The sequence below is a fragment of the Neospora caninum genome, chromosome VIII (genome assembly GCF_000208865.1).
Source record: "Neospora caninum Liverpool complete genome, chromosome VIII".
In the NCBI taxonomy this organism is placed as follows: Eukaryota; Apicomplexa; class Conoidasida; order Eucoccidiorida; family Sarcocystidae; genus Neospora; species Neospora caninum.
In genome coordinates this window covers 465944-491978 of record NC_018395.1, presented here as the reverse complement: position 1 = coordinate 491978, position 26035 = coordinate 465944, and the positions used below count along the sequence as shown (strand labels likewise).

Below are 26035 nucleotides of genomic sequence, written 5' to 3'. Positions count from 1 at the left end.
GTGATCTTGCCGTTCGTAGTTCCCCCCTTTCTCGCTTCGCTGCGCGCGTCGTCGTTCGAGCCCGGTGTACCTACACCGGGGGTTCAAGGATGGAGGGCGGACGGTGCAGCAAACAAGGTCACTGGGCTACAAAAGACTGCTTTCCCTTCTTTTTTGTGGCAACAAGCCTTAAAACGTGACAGAACTCCCACGCGTTTCAGGCTTTTTTGCTTTTCAACCCCGGAAATGTTGCCACTTTCCCCTTTTCCCGCCCTCAGGGACTACCTCTGCTTCGGAGCAGGAAAACACATCTTTCTCTGTCGCGCTTCTGTCTCTTTTCCTCGGTGACCTTGCACACTGATTCGCGTGGCTTCGTCCGTCACACTTCTCCTAGTCTTTCGTCTCTTCGAAAAGGTTCCCTTACTTGCTTCCGCTCTGCGATTCCTCCGGAGTTCTGTACTCCCTCGTTTCGATGAGCTCATTCCAAAGGCCTACCCCCCATCGAGCCCACTTCACAGCGTCTTCCAGGGAATCTCTCGAGTTGTTAAAAACCAGCCTCTTCCTCTCCTACACGGAGAAGAGGCTTCTTTTCGAAACCACCGTGCACATTGTTTTTCTCCTTCAATCTTTGACATCACACTCTCTTCCCTTTCTTCAGCATCGCGCACGTCTGGGCGGCAGCTCGTATCGGCATTTCGTCTCTTCCCCGGTTAAGCTTTTGCGGCAATCTCCCTTTTCGCGTCCCTCCTTTCTTTCCGTTCTTCAAGAGAAGAGGGTTCCCTCGTGATCTCCCCCCGCACCTGTCGACGAGATGCCGCCCTTCTCCCCTCCTCCGTCATTCGCGTCTTCGTCGTCTTCCCCCTTTTCCTCGTCTGTGAAGTTGGCGGTGCCGTCTCCCGCGCAGCCTGAGCCTCGAGGGAGGACAGAGGTCGAGGATCTTCCCGGCGGCGCAGCCTTTCGAGGCAAGTCGCGGGCATCCTCCCAAGCCCGTGGATGGGAGGGCTCTTCTCTTCCGTGCTCCTCTGTCTCGTCGTCCGCTGTCACGACACCTCAGGCGGACGCCTACGCGTTTCCCTCCTTCCCGCCTTCCGTCGCATCCAGCTCTCAGACCCCCTCCCTTTCTGTCACGTCGACCTCCTCGGGGCCGTCTCCGCCTCTCGGCCACCTCGTCGACTCTGCACATAAGCCGAACTGGACTTCAGCCAGTCCAGCCTCTTCACCTTCTCCGTGTTCGCCCCAGGCCTTCCCTTGCTCTCCCGACGCCCTGCTCGGCGCGTGCATCCCTCTGCCGCCGGTGGCTACTGGAGGCAAAATCAGCTGCCACGCGTCTCTTCCGCCCTTCTGTGTGATTGTGACGGCAGTCTCTCCTCTCGTTCACACCTCTTCTTCTTTCGCTTCTTCGTGTCCAACTCTCTGCTCCCCGCCGCGCCTCCAGGCAGGCTCTGCTGAAGGTTCCCGTGCCTCATCCTTCGAATCTCCCCCCGGTCCACCTGCCGCCCACCCGGCAGGCCGCGCGGCTTCCCCACACGCAGCAGCCGCTGTCTCTTCGTCCGAGGGCTGTCTCTCTCGGGAGCAAGTTGCTGCCTGTCTGTCTCTGTCTTCTTCGTTCGTTTACGCCGCCGCCGTCCACTCCTGCTCACAGCTCCGGTGTCCCCCGGACTGCGTCTACATTTCGCTAAGCAATGAGGTGTATCTCCTCCACGTTCCGGCTCTTCTTTTTGCCCAGGAACTTTCCCGCCCGACTTTGGCGGCTCCTGCTGAATCAGGGGCAGAGAAGGAGGCGCTTCGAGAGCCCAGCGCAGAGTCCGATGGCCTCTCGCGGCTCGCCTCCGTTGCGCTCTTCTCCCATGGGTCGCCGGCGCTCTGGGGCTCTCCGGTGTATCCGCTCAGAGGGCGGCGCTACAAGACCCGCGCATGTGCTGAGGGCGTCGTCGCAGCTGGGCCTCTGGAGGGAAGTCCCTTTGCGCATCAGGGCGCGGGGCGGCAAGATGCGTGCTTCCACGCAGGGACGCGGAGACGGTCTTTCCTCACAGAAGTCAGCTGTCAGTCTCTCTCGCGGCCAACGAGAAGTTTCTCCTCGGTAGGATCAGGAGACTCGGTCGCGTCTGCGTCATGTCCGGTGAGTCGAGGCGCGACGTTTTCCGGGGAGGATTTGTGGCACGGCGACCGCAGAAGCCAGCCGAGCTCGCGTCCCCCGTCCCTAGAAGCCCTGCCGCCTCTGCATGCACTCTCGGGTGTCGGGGTCGACGGCGCAGACCGCAGTGTACTTGGCGGCTTCCTTCTGTCTCCGGAAACGTCTGCGCTTTCTCCGCCTCCCTCCGTGCTCCTCTCGCTTCTCTCTAAAGTTCTGCCCGCTCCCTTCCCGTCGCTCTGGCCGCCTCTCGTTCTTCTCCAAACCCTCCGCGAGGACGGAGACTCCAGCGACGAAGGCCCGGCGCGTCTGAGGCGATTGCAGGCCAGAGAGGTGTCTCCGGCTGCGCCCCGACCGTCTCGCCTGTCGCATCGGTGTGCACACGTTTCGCCTCTTTCCGCCGCTTCCTCTTCCGCCGCGTCCTCCGTCCTCGTGCTGGGCCACGCCTACGCAATGAGCGTGTGCACACACATGGGAACTGTGCGGAGTGTCCAGCTGCATCCGGCGACGGCATGCACGGCGTTGCTTCTCTTCGCCGATGTTGAGGGCTGGGGCGTCCACGTTTGGCGCGAACGCGAACCTTGCTCGGGCGCCATGGAGCTCGCCGTGCGCGTCGAACTGTCGCTTCCTTCTTGCTTCGCAGTGGGGACCGAGGCCGACCATGGGAGACGCGCCGGGCGAGGGCGGGAAGCAAAGAGGAGGACGATGCGCGCCGAGGAGGAGACAGAGCCCGAGAGTGCGCCTGCCAGAGGTCTCGAGTCCAGATTCAAGCGAAGCGAGACCGAGAGAGACATGCGAGAGAAGACGAAAACGGGCTCCTCGCCACGCTCGTCGCTGCGAGGTGGCCGAGCCGCCGTCCAAGTCGCGGTTCTCGAACTCGACGAACGCCAGCACGGAATCGGGGGCAGCGGTCTGTCGGCTCTAGACTTTGGTCTCACAGACTGTTCGCCTTTTGCAGCTGTGCCGAGACAGCACATTCTGTTCTTCCACCTCGCGTCAGAGGCGTGCCTTGACAACGACGTGTCCAACTTCTTCTCCACACAGCGCCGCGCTACGGGAGGGGCGAGAAGCCCCCGCGCCGCCCTCGCCTCGGGGCGTTCCTCGCTGTATCCGTGTTCACGAGGGCAAGAAGCCACGGCCTTTTGCACAGGCTCCGACGAGAGACGGCCGGGCGAAGGCGAAGAGACAGCGCGGCGCGCGGGGGGGAGAAAGCGATCGAGGGAGAAGTCCGAAAGGCGACAGTTCGCCTTCCTTGGAGCGTTCATGGTCGACGGGCTCTCCAGAGGAGCCGTCGGACGCCCCGTCGTTCAGCGCGTCGCCGGCCCCGCTCAGGTGCCTGTCGACGCAGGGTTGGATGTAGTGGCGATCGAGAAGGCGGAACTCTGCGAAATATCCCTGATGAGTAGGCGACCGTGGGTGTCTTCTCTTCCTGTGTAGAAGGGCGCGACGCTCCGTGTTGCCTCTGTAACCCCTGGTGCTTCGCGACGTCCATGTAGTTGCATGAACAGAGCCTGCAGGCGACAGCCAGAGACCCCACGGAAATATCCAGGGACACAACCCCACAAAACGAGCTAGGCGCGTACAGACAGTCAGAGAGTGCCAAGAACAGGGACACAGGGAGAAGAGAGAACAGAGACATGCGAAGGAAACGAGACAGAAAAGAAACACACGCGAGAGAAAAGAGACAGGTAGCTATATGAGGGATGAGGCAGAAAAATCGATGGGACCGTTAGGTGTTTAGCTTGAAAACCAATCGTGGTGGACTGGGAGATATATCGACCTGTAATGGTTTGGAATACAAATGCTATTGCAAGTAAAACACCAAAGCTAAAAGACGAATTTAGTGTGGCGGTCGGGCCACCGCTCTCCATTTCGACGTCGGAACCTTCCTCTTTGTCGGTCGCTCCCAGGATGGCCGCTGTTGAACCCCCCTGCCCCCCCCCCCCCCGCCGCCGATCGTCCGTTTTACGATGTGTGTTTTCATTTCTCTTTTTGCGTGCCTTCGTTTCCGAGTTTTGTTTCTGCCGCTATCATCTGTCTTCTTCAAACGTCATTCGTCCTTTGCAAGCTCCTCGCGTGGGTGTCTGTCCTGCGTCTGTCGTTCTCAGCCTCCTTCCTGACAGTCTCTTCTTCGTCCGCCGTCCCCCCCGTCCCAGCCGGCGTGGTCGTGGGAGCCGCCGTGGCTGGGGGCCTTCCACTGTGCGGCGCGAGCGCCGCGATTCCTCCCCTCGTCGGTCCCAGACAGCAGCAACAAATTTTGTCCACGCAGCGCCGCGCGAGTGCAGCCTCGGCGTCGGTCGCAGCGATGGGCGGCAACTTGGTGTGGGGCGAGCTCTCCGGGCTTCTGGCCTCTGCGATTCCGCCCTGCCGCCTCACGCTGCGGACAGGCGCGCACGACCTCGTCGAGTTGCTCCTCTCTCCGCTGGTTCTCTGCTGCTCGCCGGAGGGGCCAAGTCCCCACCCGGAAACGCAGCTGGAGGGCGGCGCAGCTGGCGAAGACAACGAAGGACACGCAGAGAGTGAGCGTCGCCTCTCGTCTCTCTCGCCTCTCGCGTCGCTGTCTGCATCTGGACATCCCCGCACGTCAGCTGCCGCTCGGCCTCCCTCCGTGGTTGGCCCGTCTCTGCACTACGCGCTTCGCTGTCTCTCGTCGGTGTCGCGGAGCTTCGACCCTGTGTCGCCCAAGGCCTCGCTCGGGACCCTATGGCCCCCCAGCAGGAGCGGCAGCCTTTTGCGGCCTCTGGGCGCCTTCTCCTCGACGCCTTCTTCTCTGTTGCTGCTGCCTCTCCAGCAAACACTCGCACCCTCTGGACTCGCGACGCCTTCCCAGTCTCACTGCGCGACGCAGCTCGTGCCGCCTTCGGGGGGCGTTGCGAGTTCGACCTCGGTGTGCGGCGCTGCAAAGGCAGAAGAGGAAGACCCGCGCCTTCCGCAGCAGCGCCCCGGCGGACGCGTGTCTCCAGTCCCCACTCCCGACTCAGGACACGCTGGCTCTTCGCGCGCTCAATCTCCGTGTCGTGCGCCTTCCGGAGCGCCCCCGGGCGGCGACCCCACAGAAGGGACAGCATCTCGCCCCCCCGCCTCGCCGTCCGCTTCTCGGGCTTCGCCCTCTTCGCGTTGGGTGCGTCCTTCCCTCGTGTCTCTGGCGGTGCTCCCAGCTTTCAATGTGGCTGCAGGCGTCGTGGCGACGCCGGCTGAGGGCGAGGCCGCCAAGGGCCGGGTTTTCCTCTGGTACTACAGCGACATGCTTGCAGGCAGTCCGCCGGTGTGCTGTCTCCAGTCTCTGCTCGTCGGTGGGGACGGTCGCGTGCGGCGAGCCGAGCCCAACAGGGACAGCCTGCGGAGGGAAGGGCGCGCGAGCGACAAGAAGGCTGCCAAGCGGGGAAAACCCCTGCCGTTGATGCGCACAGTCTCCTGGCTTCCTGCCTCGTCCCTCGCGCTCTTTCAGCGCACGTGCACCGGAGCTGGCGACGGCGGCCTCGCGTTTGGAGACTCTGAACACGAGACACTGGAAAGTCCGATCCGCGTTTTCGCAGGAGCCGGCGAGAGAGAAAACGACGAGACACTGAACACTCGGGACATGCTGAGCGGTCGCTTGCCCGTCCTCGTCTGTGTCGCAGCAGATTCGGCCGACGAAGAGGACGCATGCAAGCTCACAAAGGCGCGACGCCGGCCGTTTCTGTATGCTTTCGAGGTCGATCTGCTTCACGCCCTTTTTGGAATCCGCGAGGTCTCTCTCGCCTTCTCTCCCTCCCTGTCGCCGCTTCTTCCTCAGTCTCCTCCCGGAAGTGCTGTCTCCTCTCGGTCTCACTGCGCTTCCGCAGCGGGGCGCCGCTCGCCTTTCTTCCCGTTCTCGCGCATTGTCGCCTCGCAAGTCCTGGAGCTGCCTGTCGTCTTCCTCGCGCGAACAATCAAGTCTCGCCTGCTTCTCCTTCTTTTGGTGGAAAACGGTCCCGACGGAAGCCTGCCGCCCGCGGCCTCTGGGACCGAAGACGTGCAAAACGCGACATGTGTCGAACCTGGGAGCGCGCGACTGTCTCCCCCGTCTGCGTCGCTCTCTTATGCTCTGTTTGTCTATGCGCTTGGACCGCTGCGGTCGGCGCAGGAGGCGTCCTCGATCAACGAGCAGCCGCGAGACGCCGGGCGTACGCAAAGTCCTGCAGAGGAAAATCGATCACGGACGCGATATCGCGTCGTGTCCTCCATCGACGGCTTCGGCCGCAGAGGCGCAGGGTCGCTCTGCTTCGAGCGGCTCGGTGTTTGGGCAGCCCTCAGCCCCGGCGAGATGCACGCGACTCTCGGCTCTGTCGGCGAGCCGCTTCTCCATGCATGCGTCGTCTCTTCCTCAGCGCTTCTTCTCGCTTCTCCGCTGTTCTTCCTGGAGACTGCGGAAACCAAGTCCCCGGCCGCACCTAGCTCGCCGTCCTTCGGCGCCTCCCGCCTCAGCAGTCAGCATTCCCATGGACAGGCGGCCTCTTGTGTCCGACCTCACAGGGGGCGCGCCCGTCCGTCTTGCTCGACGTCCGTGGGCGACGCCAACGCGTCATCGATCTTCTCCGGAGGCGCAAAGTGCTTCCTTTTCCTTCTTCGTCTTGCCAAGCCACGCGCTGGCACCCAGCGGCTGCGTCGATCTGCGCGGGGTCAGGGATTCCCTGCTGTCTCTCCATATGGAGACTGGGACGTGCCAAGAGCGGGCGAAGAGCGTGGCGGCTGCGCACTCTCGAGACTGTCGCTGTTCGCGGTCGCGACTGTCCCTCGACGCCGCCGGGTCGCGTGCCTCGCCCTCGCCCCAGACGCTCTCGCTGTGGGGACGGCGCTGGCCCCCTCATGGTGTGCCGGGCGAGGCGAGGAGGCGCCAGCAGTTGAGACCGACTCCCCCCTCGTCTTTGTCTATTCCCTTCGGGGTCTCCCTCTCGTTGTCCCTTTCTCCCCCGAGGCGACGCAGCTCGCGGCAACCCTGCCGTGCCTCAGCCGGTCGGTCCCCGTTGCAGGTCGCCCGCAGCCTGCCGACTCCGAGGCGCAGCCGTCCTCTGCCAGCGCTTCGGAGAGTCAGGCTCTCTCAGGCCTGGCGCAAGGCTTTGCATGCGCCAAGGCTTCCGGCGCGGGCGTGGCCTCTCTCACCACGACCGCTAGGAGGGACGGCCCGTGCCTGGCGTCTCCGAATTCAGGTGTCTCTTCTCCCGTTCTCGCCGCAGACCCCCGCGACCAGGAACTGGACCTCGCGCGGGCCCTCTCGGTCCTCGCGGCTGTGGCGGCAGCGCCCCACGTGGAGCCGGAGGCAGCGTTGCCGCTTGTTGGGTTCGGGAAACCGACTCCTCGGCAGACCACGCCTGAAGCGGCGAGGCGCGTCGCAAGTGGAGTCTCTGCGGCGGGCTCTCCTTCGCCAAACCCATCTCACCCCTCAGCTCCTAGTCAGGTGCCGCGAACTCAAGAAGTCCCGAGCCCCGCCGCGGGCTACGCCTCGGCCTATGGGAGACTGCGAAGCCGGCGCCGGGGGCAGGGAATGCTGGCGGTGCCGCCGCCTGAGACGGAAGACAGAGACCAGGGAGACGATTGCGCAGAAGGCGGCGGGTCACGGAGCGGAGGAGCGCCCGCTGTCTCTGAGACAGGACGCGGCCTGGAGCCGTCTTCTGGAGACGCGAGCAGCTCGGAGGGCGTCCAAGAGTCGTCGGTGGCGCTTCGTCGGGTCGCCCACATGGGATTCTGTCGCCTCCCAGGAGCCGCGATGGGTCTTCTCGTGAAGACAGTCGAATGCGGGCGTGACCGCGGCGCTGCCGAAGCCTGGAGCGATCAGGGCGACGCCGGCAGTTGTGTGTATCTGTTTGTCTGTGTCTCGAGATCGCAGATGGGAGACGGTCGCGTTCCAGGAAGCGGGTCTAGCCGCCTTGCCCCACAGTTCGCCCCACACATCTGGCTCCGACTCCTGCCCCTGCCGCCTGAGGACTGTCTCCCCTCGCAGCTCCAGGCCTTTTACCGACACCCTCTCGTCGCGGGTCTGCGCGACGCGTGGTGGGGCCCTGAGGCGTCTGCCTCGCTCCTCGCCTTCCTGGCGCTGCCGCCCTCAGCCTCCGGTTTGGGAGGCTTCACGGCCGCCTCCTCGCTGGACGAGGAGTCAGGAGACACTTCCCGGGCGGCCCGCGCCCCAGCCCTGCCCCACCACACCCCTGGAGCCCTGTGCGCCCTCGCCGTGAGTCGCCAAGCCGCCGCCGATTTTCCTGTCTCTCCAGGAAGCTCCTCCGTACCGACGCGACACCGGCGCGCGGCTCCAGTCTCGGCCAGGGCCCTCCTTGTGTGTCCCGTTCCCGGCCTGGTCCAGGCGTTCTCGCTGCACACCCTCTTGCCATTTCTTCTCCCCGTCGCTACGTTACCTTGGGCACCGCTCGCGGGCGCGCCCGCCAGTCCACCCGGGGGACGCGGAGCCCTCGAGGGGCCTCCCCACTCGCTTGCGTCTCCGTTGCGCGCCCCCAAGAGGGCGACGTCGGCCCTGAACCCCACCAACGCTGCGGCCGCGACAGTCGCCTCAGTTGCCTCGTCCCAGTCGGCGGCGCAAGCGTCGCAAGCTGCGATCGCCCAGCAACACGAACAGCGGGAGGCCGAGCGACGCATGCTCCAGGTCGGGGCTCCGCCCCTGCTTCTCCCTTACCACCCCGCAGTCGTCGGGTCTCTCTTCTCGAGCGGCTTTGTCGGGACTGTGAAGTGGATTCTAGGAACTCTGCTCAGGTGTCTCCGTGCCGCCGGGCTGACTCCCCGAGACAAAAGCGCCGCGTCGCGCGAGGGGCGCGAAGTCGGCGGTAACGCGACAAAGGCGGCGCGTTCGGAGACCGAGCGGCTTCTCGGGGGACACTTTGAGGACGAGGCGAAACGCTCGAGAGGAAGCGAGGCAGGGTCGGATGGTTTGTGGGATCCTGCGCCTCCTGACGAGGCCGATGCAGGAGACGGGTTAGCGAGTGTCGGCCTCTACGCGCCGGCGGGAGGCGCACACGCCGTCTGTGCCTGTCCTGAACACGCGGGCGGGAGAAGGGGAACTGCCAGGCCGGACGAGCTTTGCTGCTGCTGCTGCGTCCTCCAAACCCTCCTGCAGGCCTCGATGACGTGCCTCTCTGCGGTGTTTCTCCAGTTCGCAGCACAGGAACAGGAGCTCCTGGCGGCGCGCGCCTCTCGGGTGTTTCGAGATGATGGACGGAAAGGCCCGCGGGACTCGGGAACTTCTTCGGCGCGGCAAGCGGCCGGCGCAGCCTGGGACGGGGGTCGCTCTGCTCCCTCTGTCTCCGTGGAGGCAGCCCCCGGAGACGGCGGCGTGCCCCTGGGCCCAGCCACGGGGAGGGAGGCGTTCTTCGTGGCCCTGCTGAGGCGGTGTGGGGTGGCCGGCAGAGGCGAAGCTGCAGGGGCGAGCGACACAGAAGGGAGAGACCTCAAAGGGGATGGGGACAGGGGTGACGCGGCTGCTGCCTCAGGACGAGACGACCTGCCGGGGTTTACCTCGACGAGCTTCGTGGCCGGGGCGTCGCAGCCGAGAAGGAAGCTCGGCGAGAGAGCCGAGGATTTGTTTGGGCCCGCGTCTGGGCAGGACGAGGACGACCCCTTCGATGTGTCAGACCTTCTCGGCTTCGGGAAGAAGAAGGAAGTGGATTTTTCGTCGGGGTCGAGCACCTGCGGGGCTTCGCGTTTCGACCCAAGCGCATGCGGAAGCCAAAATGCCACTCGCCCCGCGTCTCCCCTCTCGTCTACGCTCTCGTGTCTGTCTGCCTCCTCGGCTGCGTCGCTTGACCCCCTCGCTGTTTGCCTGGCGCAGGCCGACTTCGAGATGCTTCTGCAGCTCCTCGCTCTGGAGATTCCGGGCCTTCGCCTGTCGCCCCTGGAGCAGCGACAGCTGTGGGGCTTTGTGGCTGCGCTCAGGGCTCTAGAGCGGGGCCAGGGCGAGCGGGGGTACAAACCTGTCTCCACACTCGTTGAGGATTTCCCGCTGGTCGCGGCGGCCGTCCTCGAAGCTGCGGGCGCCGCCTCAGAGGCTCTTGTCGCCCCGCGCGACGCAGGAACCGAGCGGACCGGGGACGAAGGCCTTTCTGCCCGTGCCGAGGGAGTTGTGGCAATCCGCTCTGCCGCGCGGGCGAATTGGGGAGGCTGGGAGGGTGTCGACGCGAAGGAACCTGAACCCAGAACGAAACGGGACTTGGGCCCCGTCCAGGAACAGGCGGCGCGACTTGCAGGCAACGCACTCCGCAGTTGGGCGCTGCGGACGTCGACTGCTGCCGCAGACAGCAAACGCCGAAGGGCCGGCGAGCTGGACAAGGAGGCCTGCCTAGCGAGAGCGCGGCTAGGCCTTCTCCAGTTGGCGGTGAGGCGGAGAACCGCGTGAATGCGAAGGAAGGAAGGAAGGGGCTAGAGAATCGGAGGGGGAAACGCCGTGGATCTGAACACAGAGATGAGCGCGGGGGAGGAAACGCAGATGTCCCTGAAGGAGCAGATACCGCGTGTCGCCTCGAAGGCAAGGCCCCACGCACCCGCGCAACACCAGAAAAGAACAATCGGGGGCCCCGGGAAAGGAATGTGATCTTTCCGTGTCCCCGCGCGAGAGAGGCGGGGGTTTGCCTCCTTGTGGCAGCTCCGGGGTCCGAGCCCTTTGCAGTTTCAGGGTATCTATGGCTCTCTCTGCCTTGGTTGTTTTGCCTCCCTCGCTTCCAATTGCGCAATGCGTCGCTACATCGTTCGCGTCCCTCCTCCGTCTTCGCCCTCGAGTTCCGCCTCGCTTCGTTTTTCGCCACAGTCGTTATTCGCCTGCTTGTGCGGTGCGCGTTGGTGTCTCCGTTTGTCGTAGGAGGCGGACGCAGACCTCTCCGGCGCTGGTGCTCGACGCGCGGCCTCACGTCAGTCGTCTCGTCCTCTCCCTGCGCTTCTGCTGAGCAGCGAAGACCTCTGCTGGTGTGTCCAGGCAGATGGAGAAGAGGCGATGCTCGCGGAGGCCGTCGCCGCTGCCCGGAAGGCCACCGGCGCTCAAGACAAATTGCTTTGGTCCAACATGAAGAAAGTAGGTTCAGGCTGTCGCGGGAAGGGAGAACACGACAAAAGGAAAACACAAACGAAAGGCGTGGAAGGCAAACTCGGTTCTCGACACCACCAGACACCCCAGAGGCGGAGCCTCGTGCTGCCTGGAGGGGGACGTCCCCTTTCTGGCTGATTCGTACCACGTGTTTTCTCTTGTCACTGAGCACTCGGGAGAATTTAAAGGCTTCCCTTGCGGCCTGCGACGGGGTGTGTTCTCTTCTTTCTTGCATGCGCGTTCGATTCGATGCGTTCCAGCCGCTGTCGCGTTTCTTCCACAGGCGCAGAGAGTCCACCACGCCCTGTGTGTGGGCCGCCAGCCGGATTGTGCCCGCATGTGTCGCCTGCTTCTCAGTGACCACAGCGCGAGCCTGGGAGCTGAAGTCAGGTGCTGATTTGCGTCGTCGCGCCTCTGCGTTTTCGCATCCGGGGTCGTGTCAAACCTTCATTGTCGGCGCGAGTTCCTCAGCGAGGCCTTGAAACTGTCGCTTTTTCCCGTCTCTGTTCTTCAGCGCGGCGTGGGGTTCTGGCTGCGAAGTACCACGCAGGTGCGTGCGCTCGCGGACTTGCTTCTCAAAGACGCTACCGTGCTGGCGGCTGCCGAGGCGGCGGCGCAGGGCGCGTTTGGAGCCCAAGGCGGCCCCGACGGAGACAGGGCACCCTTCGGGTCTGCCTCGGCCTTCTCGCTCTCCACCGCGCCGGCCGCTGAAGGCGAGGGCCGGCAAATGCCTGGTGCCATCCTGTCAAAGGCAAATTCTTTCCACCAGGACTGCGCAGCTCTCTGGGCCGTCGCAAGCGACCGGCTCAGCTTCGTTAAGGCAGCCTACAAGCAACGAAAAAACATGAAGGTGAGCTCTCTCGACTCGGAAGTCGCGTCTGGGCGAGTGTCTTTGAGCAAGAGAAACACTGCCTAAAGCGATAGACACACAACTATGGCTCTCAAAAGACACGCCATTTGTCGACATATACATATACATATATATATATATATATATATATATATATATATATATATATGTATATGTTTTTGTATTTCTGTGTCTAACTGGATCTGTGTCTGTGGCTAGGAACGCGGTTCTTTGACAGGGAAGATACGCCGTCACGCGTGTGTGGGGGGTGGGTGTGGCCTTTTCCCCCGTCACTTGTTTCGTGGGTCTTTCTCTCTGTGTCTTAGGTCGTTGAGTTTCTTTCACGCGATTTCGGAGACCCTCGTTGGCAAGCTGCTGCCGAGAAGAACGCGTACAAGCTCGTCCAGCAAAGGCGGTACCATCTAGCTCTCGCCTTCTTCATCCTGGCGCGACAAATTCGCGTGAGCTCCCTGAGCAAAAGCAGGACCATTTCTCTTTTTCCCTGTCTTCCTGGACTGTTTCGATGTTCTTCGCTCCTTGCTCATAATTTCCCCTTCCCGCACTCTCTCTGTTGCGTTTCTTTCGGTGCTGATTTCGCCATCGCCTCCATGCCAGGCTCGCGTTCGTTTCCCTCGCGTGTCTCCTCTGACGCCGTTCCTTCCAGACCTCTGTGCTCTCGCGGGGTTTTGTGACGCGTTCTGCCCTCTTTGCAACGCCTCCGTCGGATTCCGGTCCCGAACACATCTTTTCTTCTTGCCCTTGCCGTGGGTACCATTTGTTTCCTGTTCGTCCCCGCGCAGCGTCACTTTGCGACTTTTTCATCTCCCCAGTGTCTCCTCGTCTTGTCTCGATCAGCCGAGTGCACGTCGCCTCGCTCCCCTTCTGTTTGCGCTGTTTTACGCAGGAGGTGTGCGACCTCTGCTGCCGCCAGTTGGAAGACGTCCAGCTGGCTCTCTTCCTTTGTCGCCTGGTCGACGCGACGCAGAGACCGTGTGGGCCGCCGCTGGGGACCGAGCCTTTTTCCTTCGCTTCGGCGTTCTCCGCGCTTGGAGGCAGCGGGGCAAGCGACGTTCTCTCGCCCAGTCCCCCGCCAAAGTCCGGCGGCGCGGGGTCGGCTTCTCCTTCCTCGCCTGTCCTCGGCATCCCCGGGCTCTCCGGCAGTATGCACCACCCGTCCCTGTCTCCTCCTCCGCTATCTTCTCCGACGCTCGGGGCCGTCTCGCCCCAGCCGGCCTCGGCGTTGCCGGGGGGGACCCTGTCTCCGTCAGGTGTCTCTGCGTCTCCCTCCTGTCCTGCGACCGAGTATCGCCGCGTGTTGTTTCACCGCGTGGCGCCTCTCGCGGCGGCTGCGGGGGACGTCTGGCTGCTCCACCTGGCCTTCTGGCTCGCGGGGGACCACCGGGCGGCCTTCTTCGTTCTCCTTCCCCCCCATCTGCCCCCGAAGTCTTTCTCCCACTTTGCACCCCACATCCGGCCGCATGCACCAACGGTTTCTCTCCGTGCCGAGTCCGCGCAAAGCAGCGCGTTTCCTCGAGGCTGCGCGGGACTCGTCGATCGGACCACGAACTGGCTTTCCGGGGGCAGCGATGTCTCCACTCTCACGCCGTTTGACCCGCGTTCGTTCTTCTCGCAAGAATCCCCGCTCGCCTGGGTGTCCCTTCTCTCCTCGCCCCTCTCTTCTTCGGTTGCGCAGTGCGTCGCCAGTTCCTCCCACGTCCCGCAGGCCTTGGGCGTCTCTCCCGCCGCGTCGGCCCACGCAGAGACGGGGCCCTCTTTCCTCCACCCGGGCATGTCCTTTGGCTCTTTTTTTTCGAACAGCAAAGAGGCGCCGCGCGTCTCCGGCCACGTGCATGCAGACGCCGACAGCTTCGACGGCGGCACCCTCAGGCACTCTCAGCTGTCTCTGAGTCTCGTGGCCTTCCAGAGCGTCGTTCAAAACGCGCTGCCCATCAAGCGGCTTCGCGCCCAGCTCGAAGAGCAGCACGCACAGCTCCAAATCGCCCGGGAACTGCATGCGCAGCTTCGCAGCTGGCCGCCGTCGCAGGGCCCTCAGGGCGCTGCCTTTCCCAACTTCGGGCCTCGTGAAGACCCGACAGGGCAGAGTTGGAACGCCCCCGTCTCGGACCCAGACTCTGTCCTGTCCGCGGGCTCGGCGACTGAAGACGGAGGCTTCCCCGGGGCCGCGCAGCACAGCCGCAGCTTCTCGTTTGCCTCTCTGCCTTCGCGGGGGTCTTCGGTGCAACGGCCCTTCCATTTTCTTCACCACAGCAGCGGGTCCACGCTCACAGGCCTCTCGGACACGACCCGAGGAGACTCGAGCGAGATTGGAGGCGGGGCGGGCGGAAGCGGGCAGCTGTCTGTGCGCCGAGGAAGAGGGACAGAAGATGCAGACGGCACTGTCGCGGGTGTCTCCCCCTCCACCAGTGGAGGCGGCTCTCGAGCGCCAGAGAGGGAACAAGGAAGCCCGTTCGACAGGGGCGGCGGTCCCCAGGCTTCGCACCTGCCTGACCCTTCCAATTCGTCGCGGGAATCCGCGGCGGAGCCCCATGCCGGCGGGCGGGGCGCGTCGGTCTCCGTTTTTACGGGGGCTGCTGAGCCCACAGAGGCCCGCGGGGCGTGTGGGGGGGTCACGCCGACGGGGGACAAGGGCGCAGGGGGATGCGAGGTCGGGGCGGATGTCTCCGGAGTGCCCGAGTTCTCGGAAACTGCGGTCATTGGCGAGACGTGTCTCTGGGCTCTGACGAATCCTGCAGCTGCTGCCACGTGCGAGTTCTATCTCCTGACCCTCGCTTACCTTCAGCAGAGGCAGGCCTTCCTCGCCGCGCTCGCGTCCACGAGGTTTCTCGCTCTCGCTCGAGGCGGGGACCTCGACGAGGAACGGCGGAGACGGGAAACGCGCCGTGGCCACGTCCAGGCTCCAGGGAGAGAAGGACGTACGCTCCGCTCGCTGGGAGAGGAGACGGAAGCAGAGGCCGGCCGCCGGGCGACCGACGGTCGAGATCGGCCTGGGGACAGTCTTGACCTCGCGTGCTCGGTTGTCGCCAGGGGAGCCCCTACAGCGCAGGCGGCATTCGACCTTCTGTTTGCTTCGTGGGTGCCTTGTCTCACCGTGGACCGATCTTTGCTGTCTTCAGAAGCTGCGCTCCAAATCCGGCTGCCGTTCCCGGAGGATCTCTTTGTGAACAAACCGGGGAGAAGCGCGACCCATCGGCCGTCTGCTGATCTGTCTGAGCTGACTGGCTTAAATGCAGGCACATTGCTCCTTCTCCCTGAATCGCCTTTTGCCTCTCTCGTCGCTCGCCTCCCTGTCTCCTCCGCAGTCTCTGAGAAGCCGGCTCCCAGCTGTCTCCACTGCGGCGTCGCTCCAGAGGCTGCCTCAGCTTCTCTCCAAGGCGTCGCCCTCAGTCTCCCCGACACCGTTGCGGCCTGCTTCGTCTCGTTCCTCGACCGCTTCTGTGGGGACTCCGCGGGTCTCGTCCCCGTGTTCAACAAGGCCCTTCTGGCTGCCAGTTCGCTCGCGGCGGCCGCTGCCCGTAAGAGTGCCGCCGCGTATCCCTTCAGTCCCCACTGTCCCGCCTGTCGCCCCCAGCCCTCAATCGTGGACGCAGAGACACCCGCCTCTTCCTCGGCCCCAGCGCCGTCTCCGTGTCCGTCTGTCCCTTCAGTCGCAGCTCCACCCGTTCCTTCTGCCGGAGAAGCCGCTCTCACTTCGACCGCCACAGCCTTCCAACACAGAGTCGCGGGCTCGAGCCCGATTCGCGCCCTGGGCCTTTTGGAATGCATCGCCTCCCAGCTGCTGCTGTGGTCGGACAGGCGCCGCCGCAGTTCAGGCCTGTCGGCTGTCTCCGATCTCTGCGGAGACCGAGTGAGTGACACGCGAGTCGGCGCCGCGTGCAGTTGCGCGGAGAAGCGACTTCTCCAAGCGATTCAGGCAGCCGAGAAGCTCGGAGGCGGCCGACGCCTTGCCGCCGTCGCCGCCAATGTCATGGCCTGGGCCGCCGGAGTAGGACCTGTCGCGACCGCTGTCCGAGAGCAGCGGTTTCTCCGGCGCCTTCGACGCGCCCCAGAGACCGACGGAGAGGCCCCTGGAGACGCTCGGGGCTTTGGAGACGACCGGGGGACGTTTTCCACCGAGAAGGCGGGACGGGGTCGGGCCGCTGTGGACGGGAGTCCCCAACCGGCCGACAGCCTTGTCCCAGCAAAGGTGGAGAAGGGCGAGTCCTCGGCGACCGTGGTCTCGCCTTCTTCACCCTGCTGGGCTGTAGCCGCGGCCCTAGGCGGGAGGCTTCCAGCTTTCTTTGAGGAAGACACGCAACACCTGGCCTCGAGCTGCTTCCTGGCAGCGCTTCGGGCGGCGGCTCTGGGGCGCCGCGCCGCAGTCGCCCGACGATGCGAAGAAGCCCCCAGCACAGCGACAGGGCCCAGCCGGCTCGTCAGCAGGCGCGGGCGGAAGGCGGCCTGGCGCCTCGCCCGGTTCTGTGCAGCGGGGTGGGTGAGGAGCGAAGCTCTTCTCGACCTGAGTTGGCGGCGCGAGGTTCAGATCCTGCAGCGGTTGCATGCAGACGAAGCTGGCGAGCTAGGGCGCGCGTGCCGGCTGGGCGTCCGAGGCGGAGACCCTTCTGGTGGCCTCGAGGGAAGGGAAGCACGAGAGGCCTTTTCAGGCGACGGGACCATCGGCGTCCTCGCGAAGGAGCTAATTGCCATTTTCGATGCTCCGGAGCGACAGCTGTTTGATTCCTTGGCGCTGTTTTGCTGCACGGCGGCGGCGGCATCCGCGCTCGATGTTTCGCTCTCCGCCGATTCACCTTCTGTCGGCGGCCTTGGAGGAGATAGGCGACACGAAGAGACACGACCGTTTGTTTGCAAATCCTGCAGAGAGCATGGAGAGGAACTCCAAGGGGTCTCGGCCGGCTCGCGGCCCTCCGCGTCTGTCCACTCGCTTGAGCAGCTCCAGCGCCTCTTCGAACTCGTCGTCGTCGCCCTCGCCTGCGTCAGCCTCTGTCTCTCGGCGGCATTTCCTTTCCTTGCTCTATTCTTCTCTCTCCACCCCAGCACACACACGGGTGCACACCACGCCTCGCCCTCCGGCCGCATTGACCGGGGGCCCGCACCCGGTAGCGCGAAGCACCAAAGGGAGACAGCAGGCGGGGACGGTCGCGCGCTGGCGTCCTCAGGGACTTCGACAGGAGGACCAGATCTCCGTTCGGACGAAGCGCGGCCTGCAAGAGTCTCCGCTCCGTCGACGCCGAGAGCGGGGGCGAATCGTGAGGCCTCGAATCGGGATCGAGAAGACGGAGGCGAGTTCGGAGCCTCAGGAGACGCTCGAGGGCCCGACCTTGGCGAAGACGACGGTGGCGACGCGCGGCCGTTCCACCCGCTACAGATTGTTCTCCACATTGCTGTCTACCTACAATTCATCCTCATGCAGCCGCAGAGGTCCACGTGGCGAGTCGAGCTCCGTAAGCATCTCCAAGACTTTCTCTGGCCTCGGTTGCAGTTGGTAGGCGCCGCTGAGGAGCCGAGCAGCAGTGCCTGCGAAGCGAAGGAGTCAGCCGCAAAGGACGCTCGGGGCGAGGTGTCTCGCGGAAGCAAGTCGGATTTTTTCCCGGCGTCCTCGAGTCTCCTCCAATGCCTGGCCACGTGTTTGAGTGTGAAGGTCTTTGAGTTCCTTCTGGATGTGCTTCGAGCAGTCGATCGCGAAGCGCTGCGTCTTCTCCACTTCCTGCAGCTTCTCTCTCTAGTGCCCACTTCCCGTGGAGACTCACCATGGATGACGGAAACCGAGCGAGAAGGTGTCTCCGTGAAGGGAGCGGCGGTCGGGAGCTCGGATGCGCCGTCTTCTTCCTCGTCCGGGGGGCTCCTGCCTCCAATTGCGTCAGGCCCCGAGGCTGAGGGTTTCACCGTTTCCGTCCAGATGCGGCCACATGCTCTGTGGTTGCAGGAGCGACAGATTAGCCATCTGCGGGGTTGGATAGATCGTCTCTGTTTCTCTCTTTCGTCGTTCCTCTGCACGCATCTGCGGCCGCTCCTGACGCGCGCGGCGCCTCCAGCTGCTGCGGTTCTCTTGCCGCTTCTCTGCAACGCAGACCAGGGCGATCTGCGCTCTGGAGTCCCGGGCGTCGAGCGGTCTGTGAAAGGCCCAAGCGCGAGCGAAGTAACGCGCGTGTCGCTTCTCGACAACTCGTTTCCTGGCCTGACGAAAAGCACGAAAGGGTCGCTTCTTTGCAGGTCGATCTCCGTGCTTCTCGGCGCAGAGGCTTCCCAGCTCTGGATTCTCCTCGGGTGCACTTCCCGCCTCCAGTGGCTCTTCTCTCAGCTTCCACTCCTCCCGCTTCCGCAGCCAGTCCCTCCGTCTGGGCCCCCAGGCGCCGCCTTCGCTGCTCCGTCCTCCGGTGGAGGCCATGGCAGGCCGAAGGACGCCGCTGCGGGCCTCTCTCCGGCGGGTCCCGGTGGAGCCCCAGCGGCCACTCACCAGAAACTGTCAGTCGCAGGGGTTGTCGAGAGAGCGGCTCGGGCTGCGGTTCTGCCTGGCGGCCTCTCAGGGGGGCGCGGGATGTGGGAGAGCGCAGGGCCCGGTGTCCATGATGCAGGAGTCGGCGGTTTTGGAGGCCGAGCAGGAAAAAAATCTGCATGCGGCGATTCCCTGACACGCATGCAGCTTCAGCAGCAGCTGGTGCGGGCGGGCATTCCGCATTTGCTCGTGGCCGACCGGCCCTATCCTACTCAGAAACACAGCGGGTCTGGGAGGCCTCTCTCGCGTCTTCAACAACAGATCTTGGCCGATCTACCGTCCCTGCGAACTGCCGACGAACTGGTTGCTTCTGGGGCCTTCCCAGGCGTGCCGTGTGTCCTCGGCGGCCTGTTTCCGGCGGGGAAAGTCTGCAGCATCGCGGCGTCGCGACCTGCAACAAACGCTGTAGATGCTTTGCGGAAAACGTACGACCATCATCTCCCGTCCTTCCTCACTCCGCAAGCTGTCGCGCTCCTTCTTGCCGAGGCAGCCGGCCTGCCATCCCACACGAAAGCCGCAGTGGACGCGGCTCTCTCTCCCGCCTGTGCGGCCTCTGTTCGTCCTTCACATGCGTCGCCCTCAAGCGTTTCTTCCTCGCTGTCCCCCTGGTGGAGTTCGCCGTGCTGCGCGATCCCGCTGTGCGCCGTTCTCGGGCCCGTGACGGCGGCCTGCTGCGGAAGCAACCGCCGCCGGCACTTCCCCCCCGTCGGTGCTTCGATCAGCACCGACCTGGCGATCGCCGTGGGGCCTCTCGAAGGCCTTTCTGCCCAGGGAGGTAACGCAAGCAGCTACGTGCTTCGAACTGTGCGCATCCCGCCCTCGCTCTTGGGGTCTTCGTCGTTCGGAGGCAGCACTTGCACGGCTTCCCTGCTCTACGGAGCCGCCGCCGCAGTCCACGCCACGGCAGCCGCGACGGCTGCTGTCGCTGCAGCTGCGGAGGAGGACGGCGCGAGACGCGTCGCTCGGAGGCAGGCCGCACTAGCGCCGTCCCCCGAGGTCGACGATGTGGGGACGGCCGACCAGGCGGCTCGCCCGGATCCTCCGGGAGAGCCCGCGGGACGCCAAGCACAGGCCCCGAAAAAACCCTGCCACGCGGACGCGCCGTCAAAGCCCTCCGCCACCCAGTCCGAGGGGCTGTTCTGTGTGGGGCAGGGTGTGGGCCCGTCTGACGCGGAGACGGGGACAGAAGTCGCGAGACGCTCAGAGGCGGCCAGAGGCCTTTCGCAGCGAAGCGAACGCGCAGAGGCTTTGCAGGCGGAGGCCCGGTGGCTTCTCTCGGTGAGCGCCCCGCTTGTCAGCGAGGTGGGCGGCCCAGGCGGGGCCTTTGTCGGCATCGCTCCATTGCGCCGAGCGACTGTGAACAGCTCTCAGCATCTCCAGCGGCGTCTCCGCATGCTAGCGCCTCTCCGCCACCGGCAACTGGCCCCAGGGCTCGAGCCATCGAAGCCTGGCGGTTCGGAGCGGGCGGCTCCTCCGGCCGACGCTCTGGTGAAAACGTCGAGTCTCCTGACTGCGAGCTGGGCCGAAGGGTCGGTGCTTCTTTCCGTCTGGTTCGGCTACCTGTTGACGCGGGACACTTCCCTCTTCGCGTACGCACAGGTGGATCGGATGAGCGCGGCGATGCGGCTTCTCGCTGCCGCCGCTGCAGCGGATGTGGCCGCGCCCGTCCAAAAAGAAGGCAGTGGAAGCCAGGGCGCGGCGAAGCCTGGCGGTCCGGCGGGAGGCGCGAAGGGAGCAGCCGCGCATCCACTTTCTCCGACTGGCATGGACCCCTCGGCAGGAGGCAGCAGTTCGTCGGCAGCTCACGGCCTGCCGACATCCACGTCGTTGGAGCCCACTTTTCCGTATCAGGCGTTCCCCAGTCTCTCTGTCCTCCGGTCCCGGTTCGCCTTCACCGGCGCGGTCAGCGCGCATCCATTCCTGCCGATCTTTGCGGCGGCGCTCCAAGCAGTCGATTTCCAGTCCTGCCCAGCAACTGCGTTCGCGGCGATTCTGCGGCCCTTTGGAGCCCACGCGCGGAGCTTGCCCAAGGCCGCTCCGGCGGCTCTCCCGCCACCGCCGGACAGCTCGGCCAGCGACGCGGCGAGACGCGAGTCTGAGCCGCGAGAATCTGGATCGGGGAGTTTGAAGGGGGACAGCCGCGGCGCCGCAGCTGGGAGCACAGTGGCGAGAGACAAAGGCTCCCACAGCGATTCCCAGACGGACCGCGCGCGTCGAGACACACGACCTGGGGCTGAGCAGCTGCGGGCGGAAGCAGAGAACGCGAGGGTGGGGGAGCTAGGACTTGGTGGGGCGAAAGGTGTGCAACTGGGTCAAGAGACGTCGCTTTTAGACTCCCGTTCGGGATCCCTCAACATGGGTGCTCTCGGACGTCACGAGGGGCGCGACTCGGAGACAGGACAGGCCGCTTCGGTGGGGTCTGCTGAGCGTCGCCAGGTGTCTCAGCCGCTCCGGACAGAGTCAACCGACACGGTGGCGGATCGTGGCGAAGGCAGTTTCTCTTTCGACGGCGGCCTTCCCGCAGAGATGGGAAAGGGGGCAGGCGCCAAGGGGCGAGCCGCAGGCGCCCGAAGTCCTGGCGGCGCCGGTCTCCGGGCGGGGATCGGCTCGAGCGCGCTCGCCGCTGCGTCGCCCGTTGGAGGCGGAGCGCGCTCGGTATCGCGGCCACAGCAGGAGGCGCGGTTACAGAGTTTCGGCAACATCACCGCCGCGGTGTGGAGTGAATCTGGAGACAGTCTCTATCTGGCAGATTCGAATGGGTGGGTCCGAGTCTTTGGCCTGCTTCGCGGGCCCCTGATGCCGCCGTCTGCAGCCGTCTCGGTTGCAGCGGCTGCAGCAGACCCCGAAACTGCCTCGCGTCTGGGGATGTCTAGCCACCTGCCACGTGGGGGTCGCGTCGGCCCCAGTCCCGTGCTCAAAGAAAGCATGCTGGCGGCAGCCCTGCAACAAGTTTCTCGGCCGACAGTCGCCTGGCGCGCCCACATGTCAACGGCCGAAGTGCTTCCGCTCTTCGGGTGCGGATCGTGGCTGTTGACGCGAGGCGTCGGCCTCTTCCCGCATGCGATTCGCCAGAATCCCGTCCTGGTTGAAGGGTGTCCTTGTTCTCCAGGGGCTTCAGATCCGGAGCCGTGGGCCAAAGGCACCGGCGCCGCAGAAGGCGTGGCAGAGAAACCAAGAGACCCCACGGATCCCGATTTCCTCTACAGAAGGGGCCGGGGCCGAGAAGAAGTCGATCGAGCGCGCGGCGTGGGACGCAGTGCCTCCGTTGGCGGCGGCGCTCCAGGCGAAGGCTACGGAGACGACGAAGACCACGCGTGTGGATCCGACGAAGGTGGACTTCTCCGCGGCGAGCGGGCCGTGGAGAAGTTGAAGCACCCCATGCGGGTTTCCGTTCAAGCGCACAGTGCTGGCGCGAACGGCACAGGCGGAAGCAGCGGCGGTCTCGGCGGGCGCGGGGTCCGCACTGCGACGCCTCCCGGGAGAACTCGAGCGTCCGCGGGAGAAAACCAGCGGTCTGGGCCGGCGACGACTTCACAGGGTTCGAGTGCCGACCTCGGAGAGAGTGGAGAGGAACTGAGGCGTCGGGAACGAGGGCGATGTGATTCGGCGACGGACACGGCGGAGGGCGGGGCGAAGGCGAGCGGGGGTCATCACCACCATCCGTTCTCAATTTTCCGGCGCGGCCGAGGCAAAGGCTGCTGCGAGGCGGCCGCAGCTGGTGCAGGCGGGGGCTTGGGGCGCATGCGGACGGCGTGTCTCCCGGGGAGGAGAAGGGAGTCCGTTTCGGCAACGACCGAGACTGAGAAGGAGGGCCCCGACGATGTCCCGCTGGGGTCGAAGAGGCGGCGGGTCCTTCGCATGGTCCCCAACGCCGCGCGGCGACGCTTCAAACGCACAGACGTCATCGCGAAGATCCACTCGCGGCTCCTTCAGTACCAGAGTCTGCTGCAGCTCCGGCACGCCAGTTCGCAGCTCCTCTCTCGGAAAAACAGTCAGCGCGACGTGGGCGAGGCAGGCAAGTGGCGCAGCCAAGGCAGCGGCGAGTCCAAGCCGTCGGTTCCTGGGGCGGTCTTCGACTACCCGTACTCTGGGACGCTGACGCGAGGCCGCATCGGCCCCGAGGGCTTCGCCAGCCTCTCGGGGGACTGTGCTCTCTACAGCGACGGCGACGGGAACGACGACAGCCAGTCCGGAGACGTCGGCCCTCTCGCGACAACCCTCCCCCTGCAGCAGTGGACGTCTGCTCTGTTTGGGTTTGGCGGGCCGGGAGAGGTGTCGGATGAGGACGAGTCGCTGAGTGGCAAGGAGCGGTTGCTCGGCAAGACCAGCAAGCAGCTGCCTCGAGTCGCAGGGCCGTGCATCTGCGTTTGGGATCTGTGGGACATGACTGAAGGCGGACCACGCCTCGACTGCGTGATCACGTGCGACGATCTCCTCCTCACGCGTGCGCAGCACCACCTAGCCAGCGCCGGCCCCGCGGCGACCGCGCGCGTCTCCAAACGCGGGAAGAAAGCCAAGAAGAGCGCTTCAGCCTCGGAGACGCGCCCCGGCAGAGACACGTGGGAAGTCGTCCCCACGCACACTCCGACATGCATGTGCGTCGCTGTCCTCCAAGACGGCTCCGCTGCCTGCGGCTGCTGTTCAGCTGCAGCCAGCGGCGGGTGTGCGTGCTCGACTGCGGGGTCGTTGAGTGCGGCAGGCGGCTCACGGACCTGGAGCAGCGCCGGGGCTGGGGAGCTGCGAGGTTCCGGAGGCGCCTGCGCCCTCGGCAGCAGCTGTCGGTGTTGCAGCTGGTGCTGCGGCTCCATGCGGTGCGTCTTGTACGGAGACACAGACGGCTTGGTGCATGCAGTCGATTTGGCTGCTCAAGAGGAAATCCACCGCTGGCGCGCACATCCGTCTGCCGTGGTCGCGTGTGCGGTGTCGCGGCCTGCGGCGAGCCCCTCGCACGCATCCCTCCCCGCGTCTTGGCTGATCACTGCCACAGTCGCCTCCGCTGCGGACGCGACGTTCCGGTGCTGGAGTCTCTCCTCGCTTGCGGGAGGTCCGCCATTCCTTCTCTACGAGTTCACCTCGCCGGGGCACGTCCCGCGTCCTCTCCGGGAAGCGGGAGGCCGCGCACCTCGGGCCCCGGCAGGCGCAGAAGTGGGAAAGCCTGGCGGCGTGGCGGGCGCCGGGAATGCCTTCTTCAGCAGCTGGCATGGAGAACTGGGGGATACCCCTGGAGTCGTCGTAGGAAGTGTCGGCGCGCACCCAGAAGAGCGAAGGAATATGGAGGCAGTGGGACTCTTGGGAGAGGGGGAGCGTCCAGGAATGGCGCAGCAGCCGCCTCAGTCGGTTTCTCCTTTTTCGCCCTTCGCCCCTTCGTCCGCGAACGCGCTTGTGCGTCTTCTCGGGGGAGATGCAAGGGACACGAAAGAGACGCAGCCGCCGGGGACTGCAGAGGAAAGCGTATCCATGATGCAAGTCGTCGGTCCTGGACAAATCCTCACGGTCCGCCAAGACGGCATTGCCCTTTTAAATCGCTTGTGAGGGGAGGAAACGGCTGTGGCGTGGTTCCACTGGGGGGGCTCCGTGCGGTTCACGCTGAGTCGCTGTGTTGCTGGTTCTGGAATTCACCTCGTTGAAGCGGCTTTCCGTACTCGAAAAACTGTCCGACTCGAAGTGTATCGCTGGCCCACGCTGGACCGACGCCCTGTCGAGAAGGAAGCCTTGCTGCGTGCGTCAGAAAGGTGGTGCATCTGCGGCACGGAAAGCCCGCATGCATCTCGCCCGTCGCTCACCAGTCGGTGCTAGGTTAGGGTGCTGCGCGGACTGGGCCAGGATAGTTTATCATGACAACTACGAGTGCCTACACCTGGCGTTGCTGTTCAAGGCAGGATTCCTAGCCCTTTGAAACGGGCGGCGGCGGCCCAGACGCACGAGGCTGGTCGTTTCCTCACGCCTAAGGAATGCGAGAACGTGCCTCTCGCGTATAACGGACTCTGAAATACGCAGCTTGAGACGACTGTTACCGGCAGCAAAACACCGGTGGCAATGACACAGGAGGAACCTTACAAAGACATCCGGTCGCTCTTCGGTGCTCATACTGCACGGGCCCCTGCAGAAAGGCCGCGTCACTCGCTTCTATAGTCAGGGAGAACCACTCGTGTGGGTCTACGGAAAAGGTGAAAAAACGCGACCCTGAGGGACAATGGATAGAAAAATCTGCACTGAAATCGAAAGGAAGAGGGTACAGGACCGAGACGGTGATACACCGAATCTGGAAGCAGAGAACGCAACCGCCAAGAGTCGCGGCGGAGAGGCGTCTCAAGAATGCGTGGCAATTCCGCCTGGGCCGAGGGACACAGATGGAGCCGAAAAAGCTGCTCCAGCGTTGCGTTGCAGAAGGCCCAGCACCCGCCATGTCATTGCACTTTTAAGTAAAGCTAGAGAGGAAGTCATCCCGGTCGCGACGCGGCCTTCATCTTTTTGTGAACGTGCTCTGAAAAACAGCATGGCGTTTGTTTCCTCTGCATCTTTTCCCGAAAGGATATTCTCTCATCGAAGCCTTGCGGTAAACGTTTGGCAGATGTTGCTCTCCTGCCTCTGGCTGTGAGTGCGGATCCCGAGGAGGCGGCGCCGTCTCAGGGCGTGATTCTCGTGTCTCTCCGATTCGTGGAGCTCATGCCTCGACTTGGCTGCTGGAACTCTTTACCCTATCGGGTGACACGCAATGAAAATAACGCCTCTGCACTCGCCACCCCCCAGGACGCTAAAAACGTACGCCTGCTTCAAGTCAGCTTCAGACAGATGAATCTCTGACAGATGTACGTGAGTTGAGTGGATTAGTTGACTGGTTTATCGGTGCGTTCGGAATCCCAGTAGCCAGCAGCAGAGAGCCGCCGCCTGTAGTTAATTGGAAAAGCATCTCCAGTTGTGAGGAAAGACTCAAACGGTTGCTTCAATTGTTTTTGCTGAGTGCGATTCCGAACGCCTAACCAACTTTAGCTTCCTGCATTTTTCGTCACACCAGCATAAACAACAAAAGGGAGAAGCAAACAAGGGCAGTCGAGACGGAATGACGCTCGCCTATCCCTCTGCATCTCTTTGTTGCCGCCAGCGTTTTCAGCGCAGGAATTATGCGGAGCTAAATGATGTAGTAGCCATTTTCTTGCATGCTCCATTCCATGGTGCGGAGTTCAACGCCCTCTGTGCTCAGTGTTGCTTCATTTGGACATTTCTGTGTCTTTGACTTCCTCGCAGCCTCCTTACGATGCCACGCACCACTTCACTATGACGCTTCTGTGGGAAGTTGAACTTCAAACGGACAAACGACGACGGAGAAGACCGTACCGTTCGGCTATCCCGAAATCGATAGCGGAGAGACTTCCCGTAGTAAGAGGTGACCCGACTTAGTATCACACTGGAGACTGTCCCGTTCTAGGCGATAAGCGAGAACCTCCGGTATGACTAGGACCGTCGAGCATCGTGTATTCTAACAGAGAGGCCAACTGCGAAGTGTTTCGCTGGTGTGTCTTTCTTGCA

General features: G+C 64.1%; 1 protein-coding gene across 1 annotated transcript; it reads left to right on the top strand.

Annotated features, from left to right (window-relative positions):
- Nucleotides 1–790: 790 nt before the first annotated feature.
- NCLIV_030670 (AGAP010490-PA, related) lies at nt 791–24040 on the top strand (the record flags this gene model as incomplete). The annotated part of the gene is made up of 6 exons (XM_003883263.1): nt 791–3512; nt 4219–10445; nt 10926–11135; nt 11662–11997; nt 12324–12458; nt 12902–24040. 6 exons carry the CDS (start codon nt 791–793, stop codon nt 24038–24040), a joined length of 20769 nt encoding a protein of 6922 aa, XP_003883312.1.
- Nucleotides 24041–26035: the final 1995 nt, after the last annotated feature.